Below are 23,043 nucleotides of genomic sequence, written 5' to 3'. Positions count from 1 at the left end.
CCCTTATTGCCCTAATGGTCTGGTTTTCAAATATAGTGAGCACTTGTGGTTCCCATTGACGTATGTTTCTTAAAAACTGCTTACTTGGCATTCTAGTCCTTGTATCACCACCAAAAACACTAGACTTAATGATGAGTGGTTCCTTGCAACCAGTTTCATCAAATGAAAGGTTCTTCCAATCCCAAAGGACCAGCCACACACCCTAGTCAATATATAACTCAGATCTTACCCAATAAACACGCTGATTTTAGTATCTGAAATCTAAAGGTTTATTCATAAAAAGAAAAAGAAAGAAAGGTGAGAGTTAAAATTGGTTAAAGGAATCAAATACGTATAGTAATTGCAAAGTTCTTGGTTCAGGCTTGTAGCAGTGATGGAATAAACTGCTGGCTTAAGTCAAGTCTCTGGTTGCTTCCAAATCATTGGAAGGACCTCTGTCCCTTGGTTAGAATGCTCCCATTAGTATAAGTTCATAGTTCAGAGGTTTGAGCAGGAAAGAGGCTGGAGCAGGAAAGAGGCAAAATGGAGATGTTTCCAGGGCCTTTTATAGCTTCTGCCATGTGGAGGGAAATCCATTGTTTCAAACAAAGGAATGGTGTCCCTAGCCTCTATTTGTCAGAGGGTAGAGATGGATGGAGAGAGATCACTTGATCATTACCTGTTAGGTTCACTCCCTCTGAGGCACCTGGCATTGGCCACTGTTGGCAGACAGGATACTGGGCTGGATGGATCTTTGGTCTGACCCAGTATGGCCATTCTTATGTTCTTAACAAAGCCCTTAGCACATCTAGTGGAAAATTGGATAAAAGATGGAGTTTGGAGTCACCTGGGCAAGTCAAATGTGCCTGCATAATTTCACTTAGTCATAGCAGGAAAGTCCATTGAGTATAAACAGGTATCTCCCATGGTCCATTGTGAGTTAAGTGTTCCTTGTTGAATAGTCCCTTCAAGATGTGCAAGCTAAATACCTTGTGAGTGTTACCCTAGGACCAAAAATATGAGAAATCCAGGTATAGAGCCAATACGCATAACTTGAAATACAAAAATGATACATGCATAAAGATAGCATAATCATTTCAGCGAATCATAACCTTTCCATAGGCATCTTAAATGCCACATTTTGTACAAGATTTGTTGCAATTATATAAGAGTGATGGCAGCAGTGATCTACATGATCATCTTTTATCAGAGAACATCACAGGGTATATAACAGTCCCTATTCTAATTTGATGGCATTTTACACCCACTTTGCACTGGGGGAGAGGAGATGTAGGGAAATGGTGAATCACGCCCTATGAACCTGTTTAGGTACCAACATTTGGAGGGAGACTCGATACATTTGCTTTTGGGGAGACTGGTTTATTTTTAACTTGAAAGAAGAAATATTTCAGATATTTCCTAAAAGCAAAGAAAGATTTTAAAAGTCTTGATCTGTTATGTAAATAACTCTCTACTGTGTAATAAGGTACCATTAATATTAAATGAAAGATGTTTTACCTAGAAAATAATATTTGATACACTTTAAAATTATATCAAATAAAGGAATTAGAATGTATAAATATTTTATTGGCTGTTATAGCTTTATTAATTCATTGGGCTCTATGTATGTGTTTATAAAAATAGTAAAATAAGCATTTTCTTTCTCAAATATGTTTATACAGGATCCATGCCAACCCACTATGAACGTTATTATGGCTTTACAAGGTTTGCTATTGAACTCAATGAGTTAGATCCTGTATTGAAAGAGATTCTTCCAACAACAGATGCACGATTCAGGCCAGATCAGAGGCAAGAAAGCTCATTTATATGTTTAATATTTATGATTGTTTTATGGCAGAGTTTGAACCCCAGCATTGAATTTTGCCCAGGTCTGCACTATAATATGTGCTATGCCTTAGATTCTGCTAGAAAAGAAAATATTAAATATTACGGTAAGCCAAAAGCTTGGCTTATCCAGCTCAGGAAAGGGAAACATATAGAGATCCTGGTGCTATGGGAGTTCTTCTGGCAGAGGCAGAATTCCAGAAATTTCCAGCAAATACATGCTCTGGCATGTCCTTTCCTACTCCCATGAATAGAAGCAACGTATGTCCATTGGTAGTACTTGCTGTTGGCAGTATCATATGATAGCTGGAGAGATGCACATGCCTTTCTATAGCTCATGCATGTGTAGATGGTGAGCCAGCATATCAGCGATTCTTGTTTCTTAGCATTCTCTTGCAAGCTAGGGAAGGATCCTATCCTGGTGTTTGTACAGAGAGTAGGAGGCTTGCTCTGAGGAGCTGAAAATGTAAACAAGACTAAGAAATTATATTTCAGACTCCGGAGTATAAATTAAATAATTTTACTATTTCTTTTTTAATGGGCTCTGGCCTTAAAGCAGGTGCATAGAACTCAGTAGCTCTTTTCAAGGACAAAGAGTTTTTCAAGGCTGCTGGCCTTGTTTTCTGGGACAAATGTTTTTCTGGCAATGTTGTTACAGAATATGCTTTTACAGAAGATGAGATTGTATATTTACTAAAAGATCCATTGTTATCTGTATAGACTTTTGGAAGAGGGAAATGTAGAAGCAGCAGCCACAGAAAAGCAAAGAATAGAGGAACTCCAGAGAAGTCGAAGGCGGAACATGGAGGAGAACAACATTGAATACAAACCAAAATTTTTTAAGTGAGTAAAGTGATTTCAATAATAAGTCTATAATTTGTTTTCTGTGCAGCCATCAACATAAGAGGACAACGCAGAGGGCATCTGCCTCTTAAATAGGCAGGCCCAGAGTAGTGTAATAAAGAAGTGAAAAGATGGAAACAATCCATTTTCAAGAAATATTTTCAGAGCGCTGATCCCTGTCTGAGGCAATTTTAACATATTTTTAAATGAATTGAATACTGACTAACCAAACTAGGAAGCCAACGTTCCCTGTTAGTCCACACAAGAGAAGTAAAATGTGGGCAATAGCCTTACAAATTTTCTTCCTATCACCCTGCCAATGTGCCTCAAGCTTAATAGTGGAGAAGGAAATTCCAAAGGGAATGTGTCAGCTCATTTTTGTCCTAAATTTAGCTGTGTATTTAAAAAAAAAGAAAAAAGAAAAAAGTGGTGGTGGTGGAAAGAAGATTTAAAACGACTTGAACAGAATTTTTAAGGTAGTTTTTCAAATTGTAATTACTCTGGCTTTTGTTTTGTTTTCGTGGGGAAAGGTAGTGTGGCTTTTTTGTTTGTTTTAATTAAAACATTCCCTTAACAGGTGAAACTGATTGACATAATTTTATTGTAGAAAATGAGTAAAATGCAGAAAGGAAACAAACAGCATAAATGGTGGAAGTAAATTGCAAGATGGGAGCCTAATCTGGTCTACATGGTTGGACCCAGACACACACGCAGAGTCCATTGAAGTCAACAGGGCTTCACATGGGTGCAGGGTTGTATGAATCAGATGGTAGAATTGGATCCTTAGAAGTTCTAAAATGCCTTCACTTTTAACACCGGTTATGCAATTATTTTATTTTTAAATCTCTGATGTTTATGCTGTATCCTTTTAAAATAGTAAATCAAACCTTTATTGAGACCATTTTCATCTGGGTTTCTTTGTCTTTTTTTTTTTTGCTTTTGCTTTTGCAGAAAAGTTATCGATGCCAATCAAAGAGAGAGCTGGGTTTCTAATGACACCTATTGGGAACTGCGAAAGGATCCTGGCTTTAGTAAAGTAGAAACCCCCATACTCTGGTAAACTGAGAATGTAGATCTAGTAAACATATCACTCTCTGAAGAAAAAAATAACTATGCACAATATGTTTCTTATAGCTAAGTGTGGTTTGTGGGTCTACAGAAAACCTACCATTCGCTTTTATATTCATCTTTATAATGGACTTTCGAAAGTGCATTAGACCCAGGTCCCTGATCACTTTTGGATCCTTTTTATTTTGCAGCAGCCATTTAAAAATAACCTTTAAAGTTTCATGTATTAAAAATGCAAAACAAAGGAAGCAGATTCATTATCCAAAGTTGCTCGGAAGAGGTTGTAATACACAAAACTGCAACTGGTGCTTAAAACAGACATTGAGAGTAACAACAAACAAACAAAATGAAAGAAAAAAAACATTTTGTTTTAATTTATTTTGTTAAAAACTCTTGTGTTACAACAGTCTATCATTTCCGGCTTGAGGCTAGTCCTTTAGTGTGATGTGCTTGGACTGGCCTTGTCAAAAAGACACAATGCTTTTCTGGAAGCTGTTCCCATTCATATGCCATTGTTCATGCCTTAAACAAAACATGAAGGTATCCAATAAGTCATTTTAAAATATGTATTCTTAGGCTTGTGTGAGCAGCAGATTTTATTCATATTCTAAATATTGGCGATCATGTATTATTAAAAATAAAATCCACCTAAATGGATGAGAAGGTAAAGTGACCTGCTGTACATGCTTTAGCTTTGCGAAGCTGGTTGTGTAATCAAACAGGAAAACTAGCTAACTTTGTGACAGTTTTGGTAAATGCATCTGGGTTGCTAGTCAGAAAATTCATATCCAACATGCCTAATGCTGTGATGTATTTATCATATGTGCCACTGATTTGACATAGCCTCACACTTTCTCACATTTCCCCATAACTGTTTATACAATTAGAATTCCCTGTAGCTTTGCAACAGTGTTAGAAACACAGAAAGATTTCATAAGAGGTTTTCTCTCCAGAAGCGGGATAGCACTATAAACATAACAGGCACTTTTTATCATGCACATTGTATACTTTACTGGTCTGTTTGTCTGTGCCCACTCCCAACTTGAATTTCTTAGCTGAATTTGTTTGGGGGAGGAGTAGAGGCACTCATGCATGCTGGGTTAATGGCTTTTTGTCAAAATAGCTTTTATGCAAAATTAATTTTTAGCTTTTCATAAAATGATTTTGATTAAGAAACAGGACTTTTAAATGTTTTTATGCCACAGTTACATGTCTATGGAAGGAGGCTGGGCACTTTCTATCTGAAAAAATGACTGAAATGCATAACTGCAGAGGGCAAATATTATTAAAGGAAGTTTTATTAGATAAAAAATTGTATTCCATACTATAGGATCTAGTCTTCTATTAATGCATCTGGTGTTTAAGTAATTTACATTTACCTGTATACATCTTCTGAATGCCCTGATGACACTTCTGTGTGTACACGTCTCACATCTGTACACATGTCTCAAATCTTTTTGCATATACATGTTATATTTACTTTTTCTGCAGCTCAGCATTTCCCACAATTCTGGACATCTGGGCTTCTCTCCTCTCTCTGCAGCTTCGTGGAGGCAGATCAGTGTTTTGGTGCCTCATGCTCTGGACAGGATCCCTCTGCTCTTTCTTACCACCAGATTCTCTGCCTCCATGGCAGCAGATGGTGTTGGTTTCTCTTGCTCTCATCCTTACCTTTCAATTTGAGTTGTTTCTGCCCAGTTTTGGGGCTGTGGGGAGCAGTGTTCTCCTGCCCCCCCCCTTCCTCCTCCTTCCTGGGTCAGTTACATCTTCAGTAGTTTAACCCTCTCTGAGCATCCACTGCAGCGTTTCCCTGTTGGCTCTTCTGCCACTCTGTAAGCATGGCAGAACAACAAGAAAACACAGGGTTAAAGCCAAGCAGTGCTCTGTTTGTAAGGCAGCCTTCCCAGGCTCGGCAGACAGTGAGTTGTGCCCAGCTTGCACCCAGCCAACCAACCCTAATTTCATTAGGGCCGAGGGCTACTAATCAAAAAGCTAGGGGTCTTCTTCCCACCAAGGCAACTGTGGCTTCAACCGAGGAAAAATGTACCAGAACCCCCAGTGCAGAGCAGAGAGAAGCTCTAAAAGCAAGGAGGACCCTGACCACTTGACTCAGGGATAAATAACAAAAGACTCTTGCAGAACAAAGAGGAGACGCTTGCAGGGCCACCAGTCCCTCCATCCAGTTCTTAAAGTGGATCCTGAGCACTTGGGGAAAGAAGCAGGGCCCTTGCTCCCAAGCTAACCAGGAAGGGTTGGACAAGAATTCCCTCCTCCCCCCGGGAAATGGTACCCAATAGGGGAGGATTATGAGGAAGACCTCTTGAGATAGCTTCAGACCCTGATAAAGGTAAGCCACAAAAGGCCTCACCAAAGCCGCAGCAGAGCTTCAGCGCTCCCACAGTGCACTAAAAAGTTTAAAAAGTCATGAAAGGGAAAGAAAAAGGACAAAAAATCCAGTAGATATGAGTCCTTTGACTCCTCTTCCTCCTCCCTCAGCCCCTTCTCCAGTGAGGAAGGCAAGCTGTCTGACTCTGAATCCGAACAGTGTGGCAACAGTTTTTAGCTTGAGGAATGTCAAGCTATATGTAACGAGATTCAAATCCAGCCTGTTCAGCTCACCTCAGCTGAGTTTGGGGTATGGATGAGGGTCAAACCCAGAGAAGAAAGAGGTGATGGAGGCTTGAGAGAAGCAGCTGGAGGAGGTGTAAGAGGTAATATCAGCATAATCATAACCAGCAAATTACAACCTTTCCATAGACACCTTACTTGACCTCCTTTGTACAAGGTTTGGTACAACTATAGGACCTTGGTTGCAACAATGATCTCTACGGTCACAGTTCATGTCAATAACATCACAAGCAGGTCCTGGTGGATGCCCGGTTTCTTTGGGTGAGGATACATCACACAGAGATGGAGTATGCTCTGTCTATCTCCAAACTCCATCCAAAAACCAAGCTGTGAGGTGAAGAGGGCCAGGTTTGGGATGCCGGAGTTGGCCCCGGTCCTGGTGAGGAGATCTGGTAGTGTGTGGAGGCGGAGTGGTGTTCGGGTGGAGAGGTTCAGGAGGTCCATGAACCAAAACTGGCGGGGCCAAAGCAGGGCTCGATCCTGGCAAATCTTGCGTAGGATTTGTGGGAGGGGGATATGGGAGGAAAGGCGGAGTGGAGAGAGTCCATCCAGGGAGGAGAAGGGCATCGCCCTGCGAGTCCTCCCCCACAGCTCCCCTGGAACAGTAAAGCGGAAGTTTGTGATTCTCACGAGTGGTGGAGAGAACCCATTGTGGTGTGCCCCACAGGATGTTGTCGTGCAGTTCCCACTCATGGTTCAGGCAGAGAATCCTACTGAGCGCATTGATGGGTGCCAGGGAGATACATAGCCTGGGGCGTGACCTGATGTTTGATGCCCTAGTTTGAGAGATGGATGGACTCTGAACAGACTCTGAACAGAGGGAGGGAGTTCTGGCGCCGCCTGTTTGTTGATGTAGACCACCACTGCAATGTTGTCAGAGAGCATTTAGATGTGTTTGGCCTGTATGTGGGGAAGAAATGTCTGGTTCTATGAGATTTACGTGCATCCTTGCTTCTCGAGGCATCCAGATGCCCTGCGCAGAGTGGCTGCCTAGAGAGCACCCCCACCCGTGAGGGAGGCATCTGTTGTGAGCATGGTTTGTGGTGTGGGTGGCTTGAAGGGAGTACTGACCAGCAGGTGGGTAGAGTCGGTCCACCAGATAAAGGACAGCAGTGCCAGCTGGGGAATCAGGATCTTGCTGTCCAGGTGGTCACATTGTGGTCTGTAGACTGAGAGGAGCCAAGCTGAAGGCAACGCATGTGAAGACAGGCATGTGGCATGACCGAGGTGCACACTGTCAGATGTCCAAGAAGGGGGAGGCAGCAGTGGATAGTGATGCGGGGGTTGCAGCGCAGCCCAGCAGTTTGATTCACGATGGTAATGAAGTGGTCCGCCGGAAGGAAGGCCCATGCTGCGATGGAGTCGAGCCATGCCCCAATAAAGTCGATCGTCTGGGTAGGGATAAGAACTGACTTCTCTTTGTTGAAGCAGACCCTGAGAGATGGATGGAGAGTGAGGATGGTGGAGAGTAGGCAGGGGTGGGAGAGTGCAACAAGGAGCCATTCATCCAGGTAAGGGAAACCAGAGTAGCCGAGACTGCACATCTGTGTTGCTATGACAGCGAAGACTTTGGTGAATATATGTGGAGCCATTGCTGTGCCGAAAGGCAGGACTTGGAATTGGTAGGGGCTGTGCCCCAGTGTGAAACGGAGGAACTTTCAATGGGGTGGGTGAATATCGATGTGGAAATAGGCGTCCTTCATGTTGAGAGCCACCAAGGAGTTGGGTGTGGGTGAGTAAAGAGAAACTCCATGCCTTTGGTGGGGACGAAGTACCATCTCTCTGCCCTCTTCGGGGCAGGGGCACAGGAGGCAGAGGTATGTCATACCGTCTGAGCCGGTTGCAGGATAGCCTTGTTAATGGGGAGAGCCATCCATGAGGGTCCCTGGGGTTGGAGGATGTCCAGCTTTTGGTGCTGGGTGTCCTGGACCTCCTCCAATGGGAGTGCAAGTGTAATAGCTCCTGATGTTGGCGGTGGTCATCTGGTGGGGACAGAGAGGTCAGATTGAGCGCCTCATCTGGGAAGAAACAGGCCACTGTTAGAACTGGCAGTACCAGTTCCATCTCTCCTTCCTCCTTCTCATACACAGAGGGCACACTGGGGACAGCTGATACAAAGCCACAGACAAGACAGGGCATGCTTGGCAAGAATCTTAAGGTGCCCAGTAGTAAAGGTCTCCGAGCATGGGTGGTTCGCACCAGGGTCGTAAGCCGGAGCGAGTGAGGAGGTCTGTGCCATGACCCTGAATTCTGTTGGAGGGCCCGCGAGAATGAAGCCCTCGAACTTGGAGGATGGTTCTGGCAATGGGTGGTGCCATTGGTAACAGAGGGTCGAGGTGGGGAAAAGGGATGCACCACTCCAGCAGCAGCAATAATGGTTCGTCTGCCAGGCAGGATGGAGATGGTCAGTGGTCCAGGAAGCAGGGGAGAACCAGGGTACAGGAGCAGCAGTTCTTCAGTAGACATCAGCACGTTAAGGCGGCTAGGAATACGAGGAGTTGCATGGGATGATCCCGAGCATCCAGGCGGCATCGGAGGTACAGGCAGTAGGCGTGCAGGTGCCAGTGCAGTAATCAGAGCCGGCGCTTGTACCATCGGCTTCCACAGGTGCTTGTCCTTACCCTTGAGCTGGGGGAGCTTGGGAGCTGGAGCAGCCGGGTCGACATGTGACTTCTTGTCCGAGCTGGCACTGCTTGGGGAGGCAATGCTGCATTTTTGGGCAGTCCTGGACAGGGATCTGCCCTTATGCCCTTGACCCTGTTTCTTCTGCTCATGGCTGGCTTGTCTGGCGTTCTCGGTACCATTGGGATCTGTGCCTGAGAGAGGCTCAGTGTAGCGCTGTCTGTCTGTGACAGGCGGTGCATTGGCGGTTTCGCCGGTCTCATATGGGAACACACCCACGGGCGCATGGTCTCCTCCATGAGGAACTCCTGACGTCAAAGTTCTTGGGCCTCCTGCATCTGTGGCAGGAAGGATTTACAGATTGCACATTGGTTGGCGATGTGGGCCGCCCTGAGCAGTACAGCCCTGGTGAAAATGAGTGCGGGCAGGAGGCACAGTTCTTGAAGCCTGGATTCTGGGGCATTGTCCCATTTGGGGTTCCCTCCGCCTCTGGGGGCAAAGAAAGAAAACGACACCAAGTATTTATGAACTGGAAGCTACAACCGGAGGCGGATTAAGCTTTATTGGGGCCCTGGGCACAAAGAACATTTGGGTCCTCCACACCACATTAAAAACACGAATGTATCAAAATGCATTAATACAAAGACTCCATTCAGTGTTTACACACTGCATTAATAATAAAGTAAGTCATATCCCAATTCAGTATGCTTAAATTAACTGCTCAATTTTTCTACATAGAAAATGAATATGGTAAAATATATGTAAAATAACTCAAAATGAAATAATGTAAACATTTTAGTGATCTTGTAGACTCTTATTTAAGAACTATTAACACCTGTGAATCTCCTCCCCATTATTATAGTAGCAATGGAACATTAAAACATTTTTTTACATTGCTCACAGTGCTAAACTATAAGAAAAACATACAGGCCAAACCAATAGTCTCTAATACAAGTTCACCAATATCTTATCTTAATTAAATTAAACAACACACTATACATTTCAATTGTTTATCAGGCCTGAAACATTAAACAACAAAATACTATATTTATTTGAGTAATTATTTAAACAAACCCTCTGTAATCCATTTATTATTTCACATTTTCGGATTGATTATTTTTTGATTTAGTATGCATGCCCTTAAAGTTTCACATTCCTTTTAAAGAGATTGCATTTTGTTATTATTTTGATTCTGTGACTTTTATCCCATCAAAGATCCCTTGTATCAGCATCTATTAAACTGAGAGAAGCTTAGCAAACTAATTACAGGCAGACTTTGCGTGTCATTCCCAGGAACATCTTTATATAGCAGTGGAAAAAATGTGCTACACTTAATATACCATAAATGTCTCTCTTTTATATGCCCATTAAATTTACATTTTAATAATACTCTCACATTATGTAACCAAAAATACAAATAAATAAAACATGATATAAGATATGTCTTACCTTTTAAATGATCGTTTTCTTCCGAGTTTTGAGGGGGAAAAAATCATGTATAATGTCGTCACCGTCCATTTGTCAAACCAGTTCTGACTCAACTGCCATTAGAGATAATGCATTCAGATCCTTTTAGTGCATTGTTGATCTCAGTTCATTTTTTATCCTTGCCATCTTTGAAAATGTACATTCTCCTTCACAATTTGTAACTGGTAGGGTCAGGAAAATTCTGAGAGCAACATTCACATTAGGGAATGTCGATTGAATGTTGCTTTGCCTTAAAACTTTCATTTGTACAAAGAATTTGAACTGTATGAGTTCATTGGGAAAATTTTGTTCCAAGTCATTGGGGTAAACTGCAGCAAGTTCAGCTGCACACTTGTGAATGTCAGAAGTGTCCAGCAAGTTGTTTTCAAATAGTACTTCAAAGTGGTCGTTCAACAACCTATAGGCAGGCATCCAGTTGGCGATGAAGACAAGTTTAATAACTGATTGATTACAACAGAAAAAGTCTCTGTGTGAAACTTTTGACTTCCCTCAAATAAAACCTCAGGTTCTCCCCAGTCATCTGCTAACTGTTTTTGTTTTTGAGAATGAGTCAGATCACTTGCATATTTCTGTGAAAGAGTCTTGCGTGTGTTTTTAGCAGCATTTTCAAAATTCTCAAATTCTTCTTGTAGAGAAGCCACAAATAATTCTAGTGATTGCAGTAACTGAACTACTGCATTCAGTCGCTTTTCTGTTACTGCAAGCTGGTCATTTTAAACCCTTTTAAGAACAGTGTCCGAAAGTTATGCCATTGTGACCATGGAACGTGAGTCCATGCTCACTTAGGAACTTAATAACCACTACAACATGCTTAAAGGACATCTCTCCAGTACTGACATTCTGCCTGAAACTGCTGACCTAGGCCCACATCAACTGTACCTGTTGCCTTTGCATGCCGTATCCATGCCAGCATACAATTTCAGTGGTCCAAGCTTTTCTCATGTTCAGAAAAACGTTCAGGGTGTTTCCAATCACTCAATCATTCGATAAAGGCATGTGTTTTGATTGAAAGAAGTTTGCAGTCAAAGCAGTAAACATTTCCAGTGAGTAAATAAGCCAGTCTCACATAACAGATTCACTGTTGTGCAGCCGACAAGAGAATAGATCTTCAGATAGCCAACATGTCTTCTGGCCAATCACCCGCGCAGAAGCAGAGAATTTTTTTAATGTTTTTGTTTTGACAAGAAGCAGCTGAACCCATAGCAATCCAAAAAACTCCTGAAACTTTCATCAATGTTATTCCACAATGCAAGATCGTTGCTAAATTCATCTGCTTGTATTGCATTTGTCTCACCAGTATAACTCAGACCTGGCTTGCCTGCCTCCGGCAGGTCCTGATCTATAGTTTTCTCCTCTTGAAGGCCAAGGCTACCACTGCCAGCAGTAGTGTCCGCCAAACCAACCTTGTCCTCTTTATCCGCTGTTTCTCCTTTCTCTCTCTCTCTCCTTGAAGTATTGATTTATTGTCAGTATCTTTTGTAGCAAAGCAACTTCTTTAACCTCCTTTGCTTGTTTCAGCTTTCTCCTAGCACTCCTCCTTAAGTGACACCGATCCATACTGTGGGTTTCATAAACAAATACAGTGGCGGTAAGATTCTTTTTTACTGTCTGTCAATTCTAACGGAAACTGTTGGCATCTGACCAATCATGCAGCAAGTCATTTGCATATTGCAACTGGAGTGTCTCAAAGTTTGTTGAGAAGTAACTGAAAAAGAATCATACATATTACAGTACATTTAAAAGCAAAAACCCTGGAAAAATATTTTAGCTTATGTACTTAAAATTCAAAAACAGCTAAAAAGAAACAAATTTTTAAGCACCGAAAAATAGAAGCTCTTTGAATACGGTATAGATACCCCACAATATATTTAAATATATTTACTTACAGTGCCTGAGTTGTAATATGATACTTGATTTACAACAACAAACTACATAAAAAATTACTTTTTTTAAAAAAAGGGGAAAAAACCCAGGAAAGCAACAAGAAAAAAAATCACTAATTAGATTCTGGATTATAGCAGTATTGATGAATCTATTATAAAGATTTTTCTGGGGGCCCTCAAATTGGCTGGGCCCCTGGGCTTGAGCCCCCTGGGCCTTTGTGTTAATCCACCACTGAGTACAACCAGGTAACACTATGAGCAACTATATACAAATATCTACAAGTAGCAAACAGAGAAGAAATCACTCTCTCACGAAGCTGAGCGTGCGAATGGACAGGGGTTCTGACTCTCGCCATGCGGCAGTAAGAGAGAAGTGAAACAGTGTCGAACTGCACAGCCTGTTGTAGCCTCAGCTGCAAACATGAGGTGGACGTACAATGCATGCGCAGGTCAATGGATGCTGCTACAGAATCTTTTGTCTCCAGCGCGTGGCTCACATGCACACCCACATTTGGAATCCATGTAGGGACCAGCACTCGAAGAAGAAGGTATATTACCTTGTTTTTTGCTCAATTCATGCTTCTGCTTTACCGAAGAAATGTATGCCATAGTAACTAGCTAGTAATGAACTCCACTTACTGCCATGCTAGCAGCAGTAAAATATTGATGCATAAAGAATATGAAGATTAAATGATGAAGAATTTCCAGTAAGAAACACTGCTGATAAGAGTTTACATTAGGGCTTGGAGGACTAGTTCCAAAGAAAATATTAAACTATCCAGAAATACTGCCTTCCTCTCTCATCTGTCTTAGCTGTTCATGATTTTTTTTCTCACCTACCCATCTTTCCCCTTACTTCACTATTATCCTAGTCTGTACTTCAGGCCATATGTCTGCCTGAATAAATTGTTTCCCTTCCCACACACCTATTCTGCTAGCCCCCCACCTCCTCTCCATCCTTAAATGCTCATCTAGTTTTCATGCTACTAGTAGTGCCTTCAGTGTTTTGTAATACTGTGATACTGTGATCTTGGGGTCCATAGTGTTTGCCTGAAGTGCTTCAGAATACAATCCATGCCAGAGAAAAGCAGTGTAGAGTCTAGGATCACATTAGCAGCTGACAGCAAGATTTACATCAAGGGCAAAGATAACAGGGAAGTCTAAAATGGTAAAGGAAAGAGAAGCTAGTTAAGGGGAAATTGAGAATGAACAGGTCATAGAGACAATGAGAATAAGCCCTATAGCAATGTAATGCGGTTTGATGGGGTCCAGTTTGCAAAGAATAAATTAAAGGTATAAGTAGGATGTTTGGGTCTGGCCTGAGACTTTTTACAGCAGCTGGAGATGAGCAGGAATCTCAGTACATTCAGCTTCTCTCAAAAAGTTCAGATAAACACCCAGATATTATAGTGCTCATCCAAATCTTTCTGAATCTGAGAATCTGTTGAGGTCTTTGGGTCCCTCAGAAGGCTGTGATCTCTCCTTATTGTAGACACTAGAAATGTAAAGGAGAGTCTCAGCTTTCATTTTAAAAGTCTGTTTCAAATGAAACTATAAAACTAGGTAAACTGATCACTAAGGTTGAAAGGATCAAACAATAGGTTCCACTTCTGCAGCAGAAGACTAAGGAGACCAAACAAAACACACACATACACACACTTTTTATGTCATGTAAAATGCATCCTTTATATCTGAGGCATATCTCAAAGAACCACTTGGCTCACCCTACCCATAATCTGGAAATTAGCATTGTGCACAGGGGGTTGACAGTGATGGATAGGAATTCATTGTGTTGTGGTTGGAGAGGCTTAGCAAAATTAAAATTTGCAGGTGTGATCAAAAAATGCTCAGGCTGTCTCTGTCTTGAGGTTTGCTCATCACTAATTAGAATGTCAATGAGGATTTTAAAAGAGCCTTAAAGAGAGAAAATATAACTTTACCATGTAGAAAGTAAAAACAACTGGGAAACTTGGATTCTGATCCTCGGGGTGCTGAGGCTTCAGTGGGAGTTGAAGGCATTCAACACTACTCAGGATGGGGCTCTTTCATTTATACGTCAATGTAATAGTTCCTCTTTTAGCATTTTGTTTTCCTATGAGTGCTTGAGATATAAGCTATTTGTCTAGGCGGTTTTGACGAAGAATAGTTTTTTATCTTGTAGTCATTCACATATTATTTTTACTTTTAAAGAAAGAAGCGTGGAGTAATGGTGAACTGTTCATCGTTGCAAGATTGCATATTCCATCTATTTATATAACCTCTCTTCAATCTCATTGTGCTAACATAATCCCAGTCACCTCAGTAGAATTACACCATGGATGAATTTGGCCCATAGTGTCCAAAATAGTAATGAACCATTCTTTGTCACTTTACTTAAATATTGTCATATTAATCACTTGGGCATATAATGTCCCCAGTCTGTGTATGGAGCTTCCACTGACATTGATCTGAGTTGAGTGTGTATAGCCGATAGCATGATTAGCAGGAACAGAAGTTTTGTGTGTTCAGTACCTTTGAAAATCAGATTTTAATTTAAGTGCATAACTTCAGGCACCAAGTTTGGAAAAATGTCTCAATTTTTCATTAATGCCATTCTTCGTAAGGCAAAGTTACATTTTATGAACCCTACAGGTGCTATCACTGACCTAATTTTGTTTAATTATAATCACTATATAATTCACAAAGGAAAAAATCATTTAAAAAAATTAGCACAAAACCAGTGTACGGCATAGTAAAATCTCTCTGATTCCCATTAATAATAGGGACACTGATTGCAAATTACCGAATGTTAGGAATGAGCAAGGAGATGAACACACAATAAAAAAAAAAGGCCCCAAGAATAATGCATCACAAAATATTCTTTTTTTTATTTTGACAGTTGTCATTGATCAGAATTCTTAATGTGCTATAGAATAGTTTGTTAAAATAAGGAATTTTTAATAATACAAGACGTCTCTACAGAATCTGCTATTAAATCTTTGCTGAGGAGTGAGAATAGCACACTGTATTTTGTGTGACTACTAAAGTCTATAGACCAGCAGAGGGCAGATTTGTGAAGTCCTGCTAAAACTACTAAAAAATTTTAAAATAATTTATAGTAGCCCATTTTTTAGTAATGGACACCACAAATGTAAAGAACTTCCTTCCTGCAATCTGTCCTTGGGCACAACTCTCCTTTGATTTAGTTCGTGTTGTCTGAAAAAGGACTGTAAGATCAGTCCACAAAACAGGCTTTCCTCATTAAGTGGTAGGGTGACCAGACAGCAAGTGTGAAAAATCGGAACAGGGGGTGGGGAGTAATAGGTGCCTATATAGGAAAAAGTTCCAAAAATCGGGACTGTCCCTATAAAATCGGGACATCTGGTCACCCTATTACATGGTCAAGGCCCCAGTCCTATGAATACACATGAGTAACTTTAGGGCTTGTCTATACTGTGCCGTAGGGCAGTCTACAGAGATATGAACTGCAGCACGCACCAAAATGTTGCACTCTAGCTGCCTGATGTGGATGGTGCTGGTGTGAACTAAAAGGTACCTAGTTTGTATTTATGTACTTCTCTTCAAACAGGACTATGTTAGTGCGAACTAGATACCATTTAGTTTGCCCCAGCAGCATCCACATTGGGCAGCTAGAGCACAACATTCTGGTGTGCGTGGCAGCTCATGCCTTGGTAGTCCATACTGCAGCGTAGAGATAGCCTTACCTATGTGAGCAGTGCTATTGACTTTGAATATTAATGAATTAAAGATAGCAGACAAATCCTGCCTGCTTGTCTTTGTTATGAGGTACATCTCTACTCTGCAGCTGGGAGCATCCCTCCCAGCCGGGTTAGACAGATACGTGCTTACTCCGCTAGAGCCAATGAACTAAAAATAGTAGCATGGACGTTGTGGCACAGGCTAGTCATCTGAGCTTGGACCCAAGGGGATAGGCACACTTGTACTCAGTCACTTAGCCTGTGCCACTATTGTTAGCAAGCTCGTTCAAACACAACTAGCGTGTATCTGTCTATGTTCCCATGTATCTGGGCACGTTCCCAGCTGCCATTTAGACATACTCTGACGACTTAATTAGACAATTATAAATGCTTCCTTGGTTTGTAGGTTTTATTTTTGAAATAATTGGAAAGTGATTTTAAAAATATGAAGGCATTTTATCAACTCAATAGAAATAGTTGATTTTTAAAAACATTAAGATGTTTTAAATTATCGTGGCCTGCACTACAAAGAGGTATCCATCCCATTCACATGATTTTTTTTTTAATTGCATCTCACGTACAATCCACAATCCTTGTGTTTTAATTTCCACAGTGGGACATTGTATTTACGTTAACATTTTGCAAATGTACCTTAGTTTGTTCTGTGCTCTGATGTTGAGTATATAGGCTTTCTGTTTATATCCAAACAGTAATTTCTCTTAAATACATAGTTTTTGCAGCATTTCTTTCTGTTGACCCATCAATTTTTAACAAGACGGCAGCTTTTTCTGCATAGGTATTTTGCTGTGAGATGCAATTTGAACATGAATTGATTTGAACATGAGTTAATTTCTTACAATATCATTGTGCTAAAAACTCACAAACCCACCCATTCTGGTTTTAGGCATATGTAAAACATATGAAAAAACTAGTTAATTCGTATTTGGCTTTAATCTAAAAGCAGCCTCTTCCAGTTTCTTATCCCTTTCATCTCAAAAATAATGTTATCTATTTATTTCAGTTTTGAACCCTTCCAATATTAGGCTCTGAATGGACAGGGATGTACTTTTAGGTCATTTTGATGGTTTTTATTTGAGTGTTACAAATTAAGCATATGTAAAATATGCAGTATTTATGAATGATTAATAAAGGTTTAGCAGACACTGCAATGAACTTCCTACTGAATGCGGTATGTCATGGATTCAAATCATGCAGAGCTTAGTTGCACATTACCTGCTACAGCAATCTGCCAAAATCAGTAGATCCCAATTATGTATTTCTGCAGAAGTGTCTATGATGTAAATTCTCCTATGTTACATTTCCAGATTGGAAAGTTCAATTCTTCTCTCCCTTGAGCCTCTTCCTTCTTCTGTGAGTCTGTACTTTGGGGAGAATCTCAAGAAGATCAAGTTTGTATAATTTATTTCCTCAGAAAAACGCTTTTAAAATCATTTGAAGTCATTGAGCCATAGTGTCCCCATCAGGGCAGGGAACTACATGAGTGTGCATTCCATTTGTATCCTAAACATTCTGTGATGGGAAGGCTCTTCCTTTCCAGATATTCCCGTGGAAGTACTATAGGATTTTCTCTTTCTCAGTCCAGCCAGCGTCTTGTGGTATCTGTAATGGCCAGTGCAGGTCAGGTTGCTAGGGGTTCTCCTAAAGGCTGCTGCCTCTGGAAGCTCCCTTCAGGAGATATCAAAGCATGGAGAGTGAAAGCAAGTAAGTTTTAAACATAATTTTACCCTCAAAAGTTCCCTGCATTTGGGAGACAGACAGATGTGTCTACTAATGGGTTTGTTTTTTGTTTTGTTTTTTGGGGGATGGGTTAGAAATTCCCACCATTGGTATTGCCAGTGCAGCTCCAGTTGATAGTAACGGTAGAAGTACACATGTAGGCAAGGTTTCCATGGCCCCTGGTTTTTAAGAACTATATTTTGTAACCCTGCTCAGAGCATATGTAAACGTTACTTTCTTTAAAAGAGCAGCAGCTGCAGTAGTAGCTTTGTCTACATTAGGGTTCCCACCATTGCTACCAATGGTGGAACTGCACTGGTGGTAGTAAAGGGGGTGGAAACTTTACATAAAACCTCCCTAGGATACATCAACAAGGACTGTGTGGGTGTGTACGTTCACGCTAATATGACAGGAAAGATCAGAAGTAATTAGGGAAAGGTTGTCCCACTATTTGCAAAAAAAATTTACCAGATATCTTAGAAATTTGTTGTATCTTATAAAGCTACAGTACAAATCCATTTTCTTTATCTATGAATAGCCACTAAAGAAAATAGATTAAATTCAGTTTGTCTTACTCTTGAACTAGTAGTGCTGAAAAAATATTAGGTGTTTTCCTGTTGTCTGTCATGAAATAGTGTCACAGCTGTGCAATACTTGAATTAATTCCCTTGTGCATATTATAACGCTGGTTAAATAGTGGTGATCAGGGAAATAGTTGCTGCTAATTTGTTTGCTCACCTGCTCCAATTTTGTATGTTTACATAGCATAAAATAATTTCACCTACTGCTTTGCTGAGCCTAGTTACTGTGCTGCTTTTCCCCCACTCTGGATCAGACAGGAGACATATGTGTTTATTGATGGGATTAGCTTCACCACAACCACCTGATATGGGAAACAGAATGTGTGGGATTTCTGCTGGTGTCAGCTGTGAAGGCTCATCACTCTTTCATGGCTTGGCACTAGCCTCCATATAGGGGTGCATGTGTGAGTGAGGAAGGGCTTTAGTCTCTTTAAAATGGGTATGATGGTATTAATCTCTTTGTCTCTAGGTTTCCACTCCTCCTCCTCTTCCCTTGCAGAGACACTTTAAAACCACTCACTGCCTTTATTTGGCAACCACAATGAACACTCTTTGGGAGTTCATTGGTGTCCACCCAAATGGAGAATGCTTTCTGAGTCTGTTTGAAAACAACTTTGATTCCAATCAGTTTTAGAGTGCCTGAGAGGCAAAAATAATTTAAAGCAAAGTTTAATATAGCCTGGCTCCAACGATGCCAAGTCCCCTGGGGGCAGGAGATAAAGTAGAGGGATGTGTTTTTAAGACATGAATGTGCATTCATCTGAAAATGCAGGGGCTCTGCAAAAGTTAATTCAGTCTTTAAAAATGTTCATGTTTCAAAAATAATCACTGTGTCTGAACTATGTGTGGGGTAGCACAGAGGAGCGGGAGTGAAGAGAGATTCATTAACTGACACAAAACTTTCTCCACTTTCAATTGGCTCTTTACAAAAACTTTTCCTTCACCCACCACTGTTTTTTCCAGGGCTCGCCTTGTTTCCTATTGATCCAGACAGGTGCAGAAACTCTGTCTGTGACCTGCTAATACATAGTAATTTGTGGCATGGAAGATTGTGAATCTTCTGTAGTTAATATTATTCATAGGTGAGTAATTTCACTAAATTCTTCAGACCAGACTGGCTATTTAACTGAGAAGTAATATAAATTGCCAGAGGTTTCGGCACCTAGTAAATTCACTGTGAAGTAATTTCAGAAAGGTGTCTAATGCCTTAAGAACAACTGTGTTCAGTTGTGTTTGTATACGTGGGCGTTTTAGTATACAAATGTCAATATGTGCCATATCTTAAATATGCACTATGGATAGTGCATTCTGTGAAGCTTTTTTACAGAAAAGCATGTAGCTAACTGTCCTAACAAAGGTTTTAATTATACCTGAGAATGTCTATTGTGCCACCTCAAAACAGGAATTGTGCCTCTTTAATGAATGTTGTACACAGGCATGTTACATTTGTAAGAATATTGGCATTTCAGTAAATTCAAACAAATGACCTATTTAATACAGTTCGATTTTTTTTTTTAATTATGTACTGTATTGTAAGCAATCTACTTACAAAACTAACACATCTCTTACTCTTTAAAACAGAGAATGAAAAGCAGGTTTAGATAGACGTTAGCCCTAATGTAATTTGTATCTTCCTGTGTATTTCATCAAGCTGCAGAACTACTTTATGTAACCATACTTAAGAGGACAATTTTGATATGAAATGTAGTGAGTTTCAAAAAGGGAGTTAAAGGAAGTTGTAGGTGCTTCATCTGCCTCTGTCTCTCTGCCAGTTTTTGTGGTATTATAATCACATCCTCCTGTTTTTAAAAACGTTTGGGCTTCCCTTTAATCTGTGACAGACCCACTCAAAAACCAGGAGAAACCTACTAAAAAGAGGAGACAGTGAAACTGACTATATACAGTGCTATCAATTTCAAATTAAGTGGGGAAAAAAGAGGATACTTTAATCTTTTATTATAATTAATTGAGGTATTACTTATAGCAGTAGATAAACAAGTTTCATCCAGAATGTGATTAAGTTAACAGTGTCCCTATATTTTCCATTGATCATTTCCAGCATGAAAAACTAGAGGAGTAGTTAAATCATCTCCGGATGATGTACTTTTATTTTACAATTTAAAAAAAAAGACATGAAACAGGATTTGGCCAATTGTGTATTTGCAATGCGTGCACCGAGAGTGGTTTCATTTTCCCAGATAAGGAAACAGAGGAAGTCCTAATGTGAAGTCTGAATAGGGTGACCAGATGTCCCGATTTTATAGGGACAGTCCCGATTTTGAGGTCTTTTTCTTATATAGGATCTTATAACCCCCCACCCCCGTCCCGATTTTTCACACTTGCTGTCTGGTCACCCTAAGTCTGAAGTATGTGGTATTCTGTCTGATCATTAAGGCTACGATTTAGTCATGGGTATTTTTAGTAAAAGTCATGGACAGGTCACGGGCAATAAACAAAAATTCATGGCCCTTGACCTATCCATGACTTATAGTAAAAATACCTGTGTCTAAATCTTGGAGGGGGGGTGCCTGGGGCCAGCAGCACCAGCTGCTGGGGACCAATGCTGTTCCAGTTGGCTGCCCAGGGACTACTGCCGGGGCTAGTGGACCACGGCTGCTCTGGCAAGTCACCCGGGGATGGCTGACTGGGGCCATGGACCGTGGATGCTCCAGGGGCTGCCCAAGCAGTGGCTGGTATGGCTGTCCAAGGGGGCTGCCCCAGCAGTGGTTGGTATGGTCGTCCCTGGGGCCACCTGAGCCAGATTTACGCACATGCTCAACTTTATGCATTGAAATCGATGGGACTACTCACAGTGTTTAGTTAAGCATATATGAAAGTCTGTTCAGGATCGGGCTTTACATTTTTTCAGTAAATATTGATTGTTCTTCAAAATGTAAGGACACAACATTGACATTGATAACAGTTCAAAATAAGGTAACCATAAGCTTCACAATACTTCATTTTTAATCCTCATGCACTGAAAAAAGTAAACCCCTGCATGTGTCTTCTCTTGTGCCACCTTTGATATAGCTAAAATCTTGAGCCTGCAATTTGTTTTGTGCAGCTGGATCTCTGCCCCTGTTGAGAGCCCTGTTGACTTCAGTGAGATTCCATGGCAGTTTACCTGCATGAACCAGCTTTCAGGTTTGGGGCCTAAAGCGGATATTTACACTCCAGTTGTGCAAACAGTTATGCGTGTGCTTTATTTTATACACATGAGTAGTCTCAGTGAAGTCAAAGGGTTTACTCAGATGCGTGAAGTGCAGCCAGGGTTACTCTTTGCAGTATCAGACCCTTGTGCTGTCCTCTCACCTTTGATGCTGTGTTGCATTTATGAAAATCACTCTGGAACTTGTGATGCTTTAGGAAACATTTAACTTTCCCTCACAGTAAATTTCAATTAAGAAAGAATTTTCTTTTGGAGGGAGTTTTTGGAAAATTAAATAAATTATTGCCTTTATCAGTTCAGATCTCACCTTTCCAAGCCTGACTATAAGACCATGTACAATCCCTATCTCTACCCTCACCAACTTTTCCCGAAGACCCCACTACCACAGAGTGGTTACTAGTGCTGTACGTCGGTGAAACAAGGAGACTCTGCTTAGCATTCTCCAGTAATATTTGTTGAGTTGCTAACATGGGGCGGCTTATTTCACAACTCATTGAGAGGCATATTCCACACCTCAGTCAAGGAACACCTCATAAACTAGAGAAAGTGCCTGCCCTCTCTTCTTTTAGACTCTAGCATGTATCGTTACTTTTGCGGTATATACAGCTCTTTCTGGCTGACTTCAAAGGCTGAAGCCAGGGAAAGAACTGTCAGAGACAACAGACCCTAAAGTAAGGGAGTGGTGTAAGTTCCCTGCCTTACACTGGTGCAGTATATCTATGTTGGGAGTTTGCACTGGTGTAGCTACCTGGTGTAAGCACACTGGTGCAAAAATCCCTTATGCAGACCAGCTGTTAGACTCTCCACATCTGCTGCAATAAATAACAGAAGCTCACAAAGTCCTAGAGGTTCAATAAGTTATCTTGACTGGCAAAAGAAACCTCTGTTGTTCAATTCGCTCTGGAGGTGGGTAGGGGGATATTATAACTGAGGGCATTTAAGTCTAAAATGAAGAATTTCAAAGTGATGAGGTATATAGTATGCCCTGTATCCTTATCACCAGACTCATCTGAAGGGGGGTCTTACAGCTTTTGTTAGGAAATGAAAGTGACGCTGACTATTCAGTAGTTTACATTGTGCTCTAAAAACGTAACAAAGGTACCATCTACTTCCTTCAGGCTGAGCCTGATTTACCTGCATATTCTGTTATAACACACAGATGTAAGTTCTAATTTTTTGAGGAAACACGATGCTCTTTTACCTGTTGCAATGTAATTGGATAATGCATGTATAAATGACTTGTTTAGCCTGCCAATGAATGTTGCTAATGCCTTACCACAAAAAAAAGCATATTTTTTGTTTTTATTTTTCCTCAGAGGCAAATCCAAACAATGCTAGATTTGGGAAACTGTTTACTGAAAAGCATTTTCTAATAGATCTCTGAAGAAGTGCAATTGTATAATTATTATTGTTCAGTGCATACAGTTCATTGTCTCTTCATCACTCTGTACACTGCTGCTATTAGTGCTTGTTCTAATAAATCTCAATGTACACTGTTTAAG

General features: G+C 40.8%; 1 protein-coding gene across 2 annotated transcripts in view; it reads left to right on the top strand.

The window, feature by feature from the left end:
• OSBPL6 (oxysterol binding protein like 6) overlaps positions 1–23,037 on the top strand; it is a 205,327-nt gene extending 182,290 nt beyond the window's left edge. For both annotated transcript variants that reach the window (XM_054043927.1, XM_054043926.1), the window contains 3 exons: positions 1,662–1,788; positions 2,545–2,667; positions 3,619–23,037. In XM_054043927.1, coding sequence (XP_053899902.1) covers positions 1,662–1,788; positions 2,545–2,667; positions 3,619–3,727 — 359 coding nt within the window. In that variant the 3' untranslated portion in view covers positions 3,728–23,037. The remainder of the gene's footprint in view (positions 1–1,661; positions 1,789–2,544; positions 2,668–3,618) is intronic.
• The last annotated feature ends 6 nt before the right edge of the window (positions 23,038–23,043 follow it).

Source organism: Malaclemys terrapin, chromosome 11, assembly GCF_027887155.1.
Source record: "Malaclemys terrapin pileata isolate rMalTer1 chromosome 11, rMalTer1.hap1, whole genome shotgun sequence".
In the NCBI taxonomy this organism is placed as follows: domain Eukaryota; kingdom Metazoa; phylum Chordata; order Testudines; family Emydidae; genus Malaclemys; species Malaclemys terrapin.
Note: the sequence above shows the minus strand (reverse complement) of the source record. Positions and strands in the feature narration are given on the sequence as shown.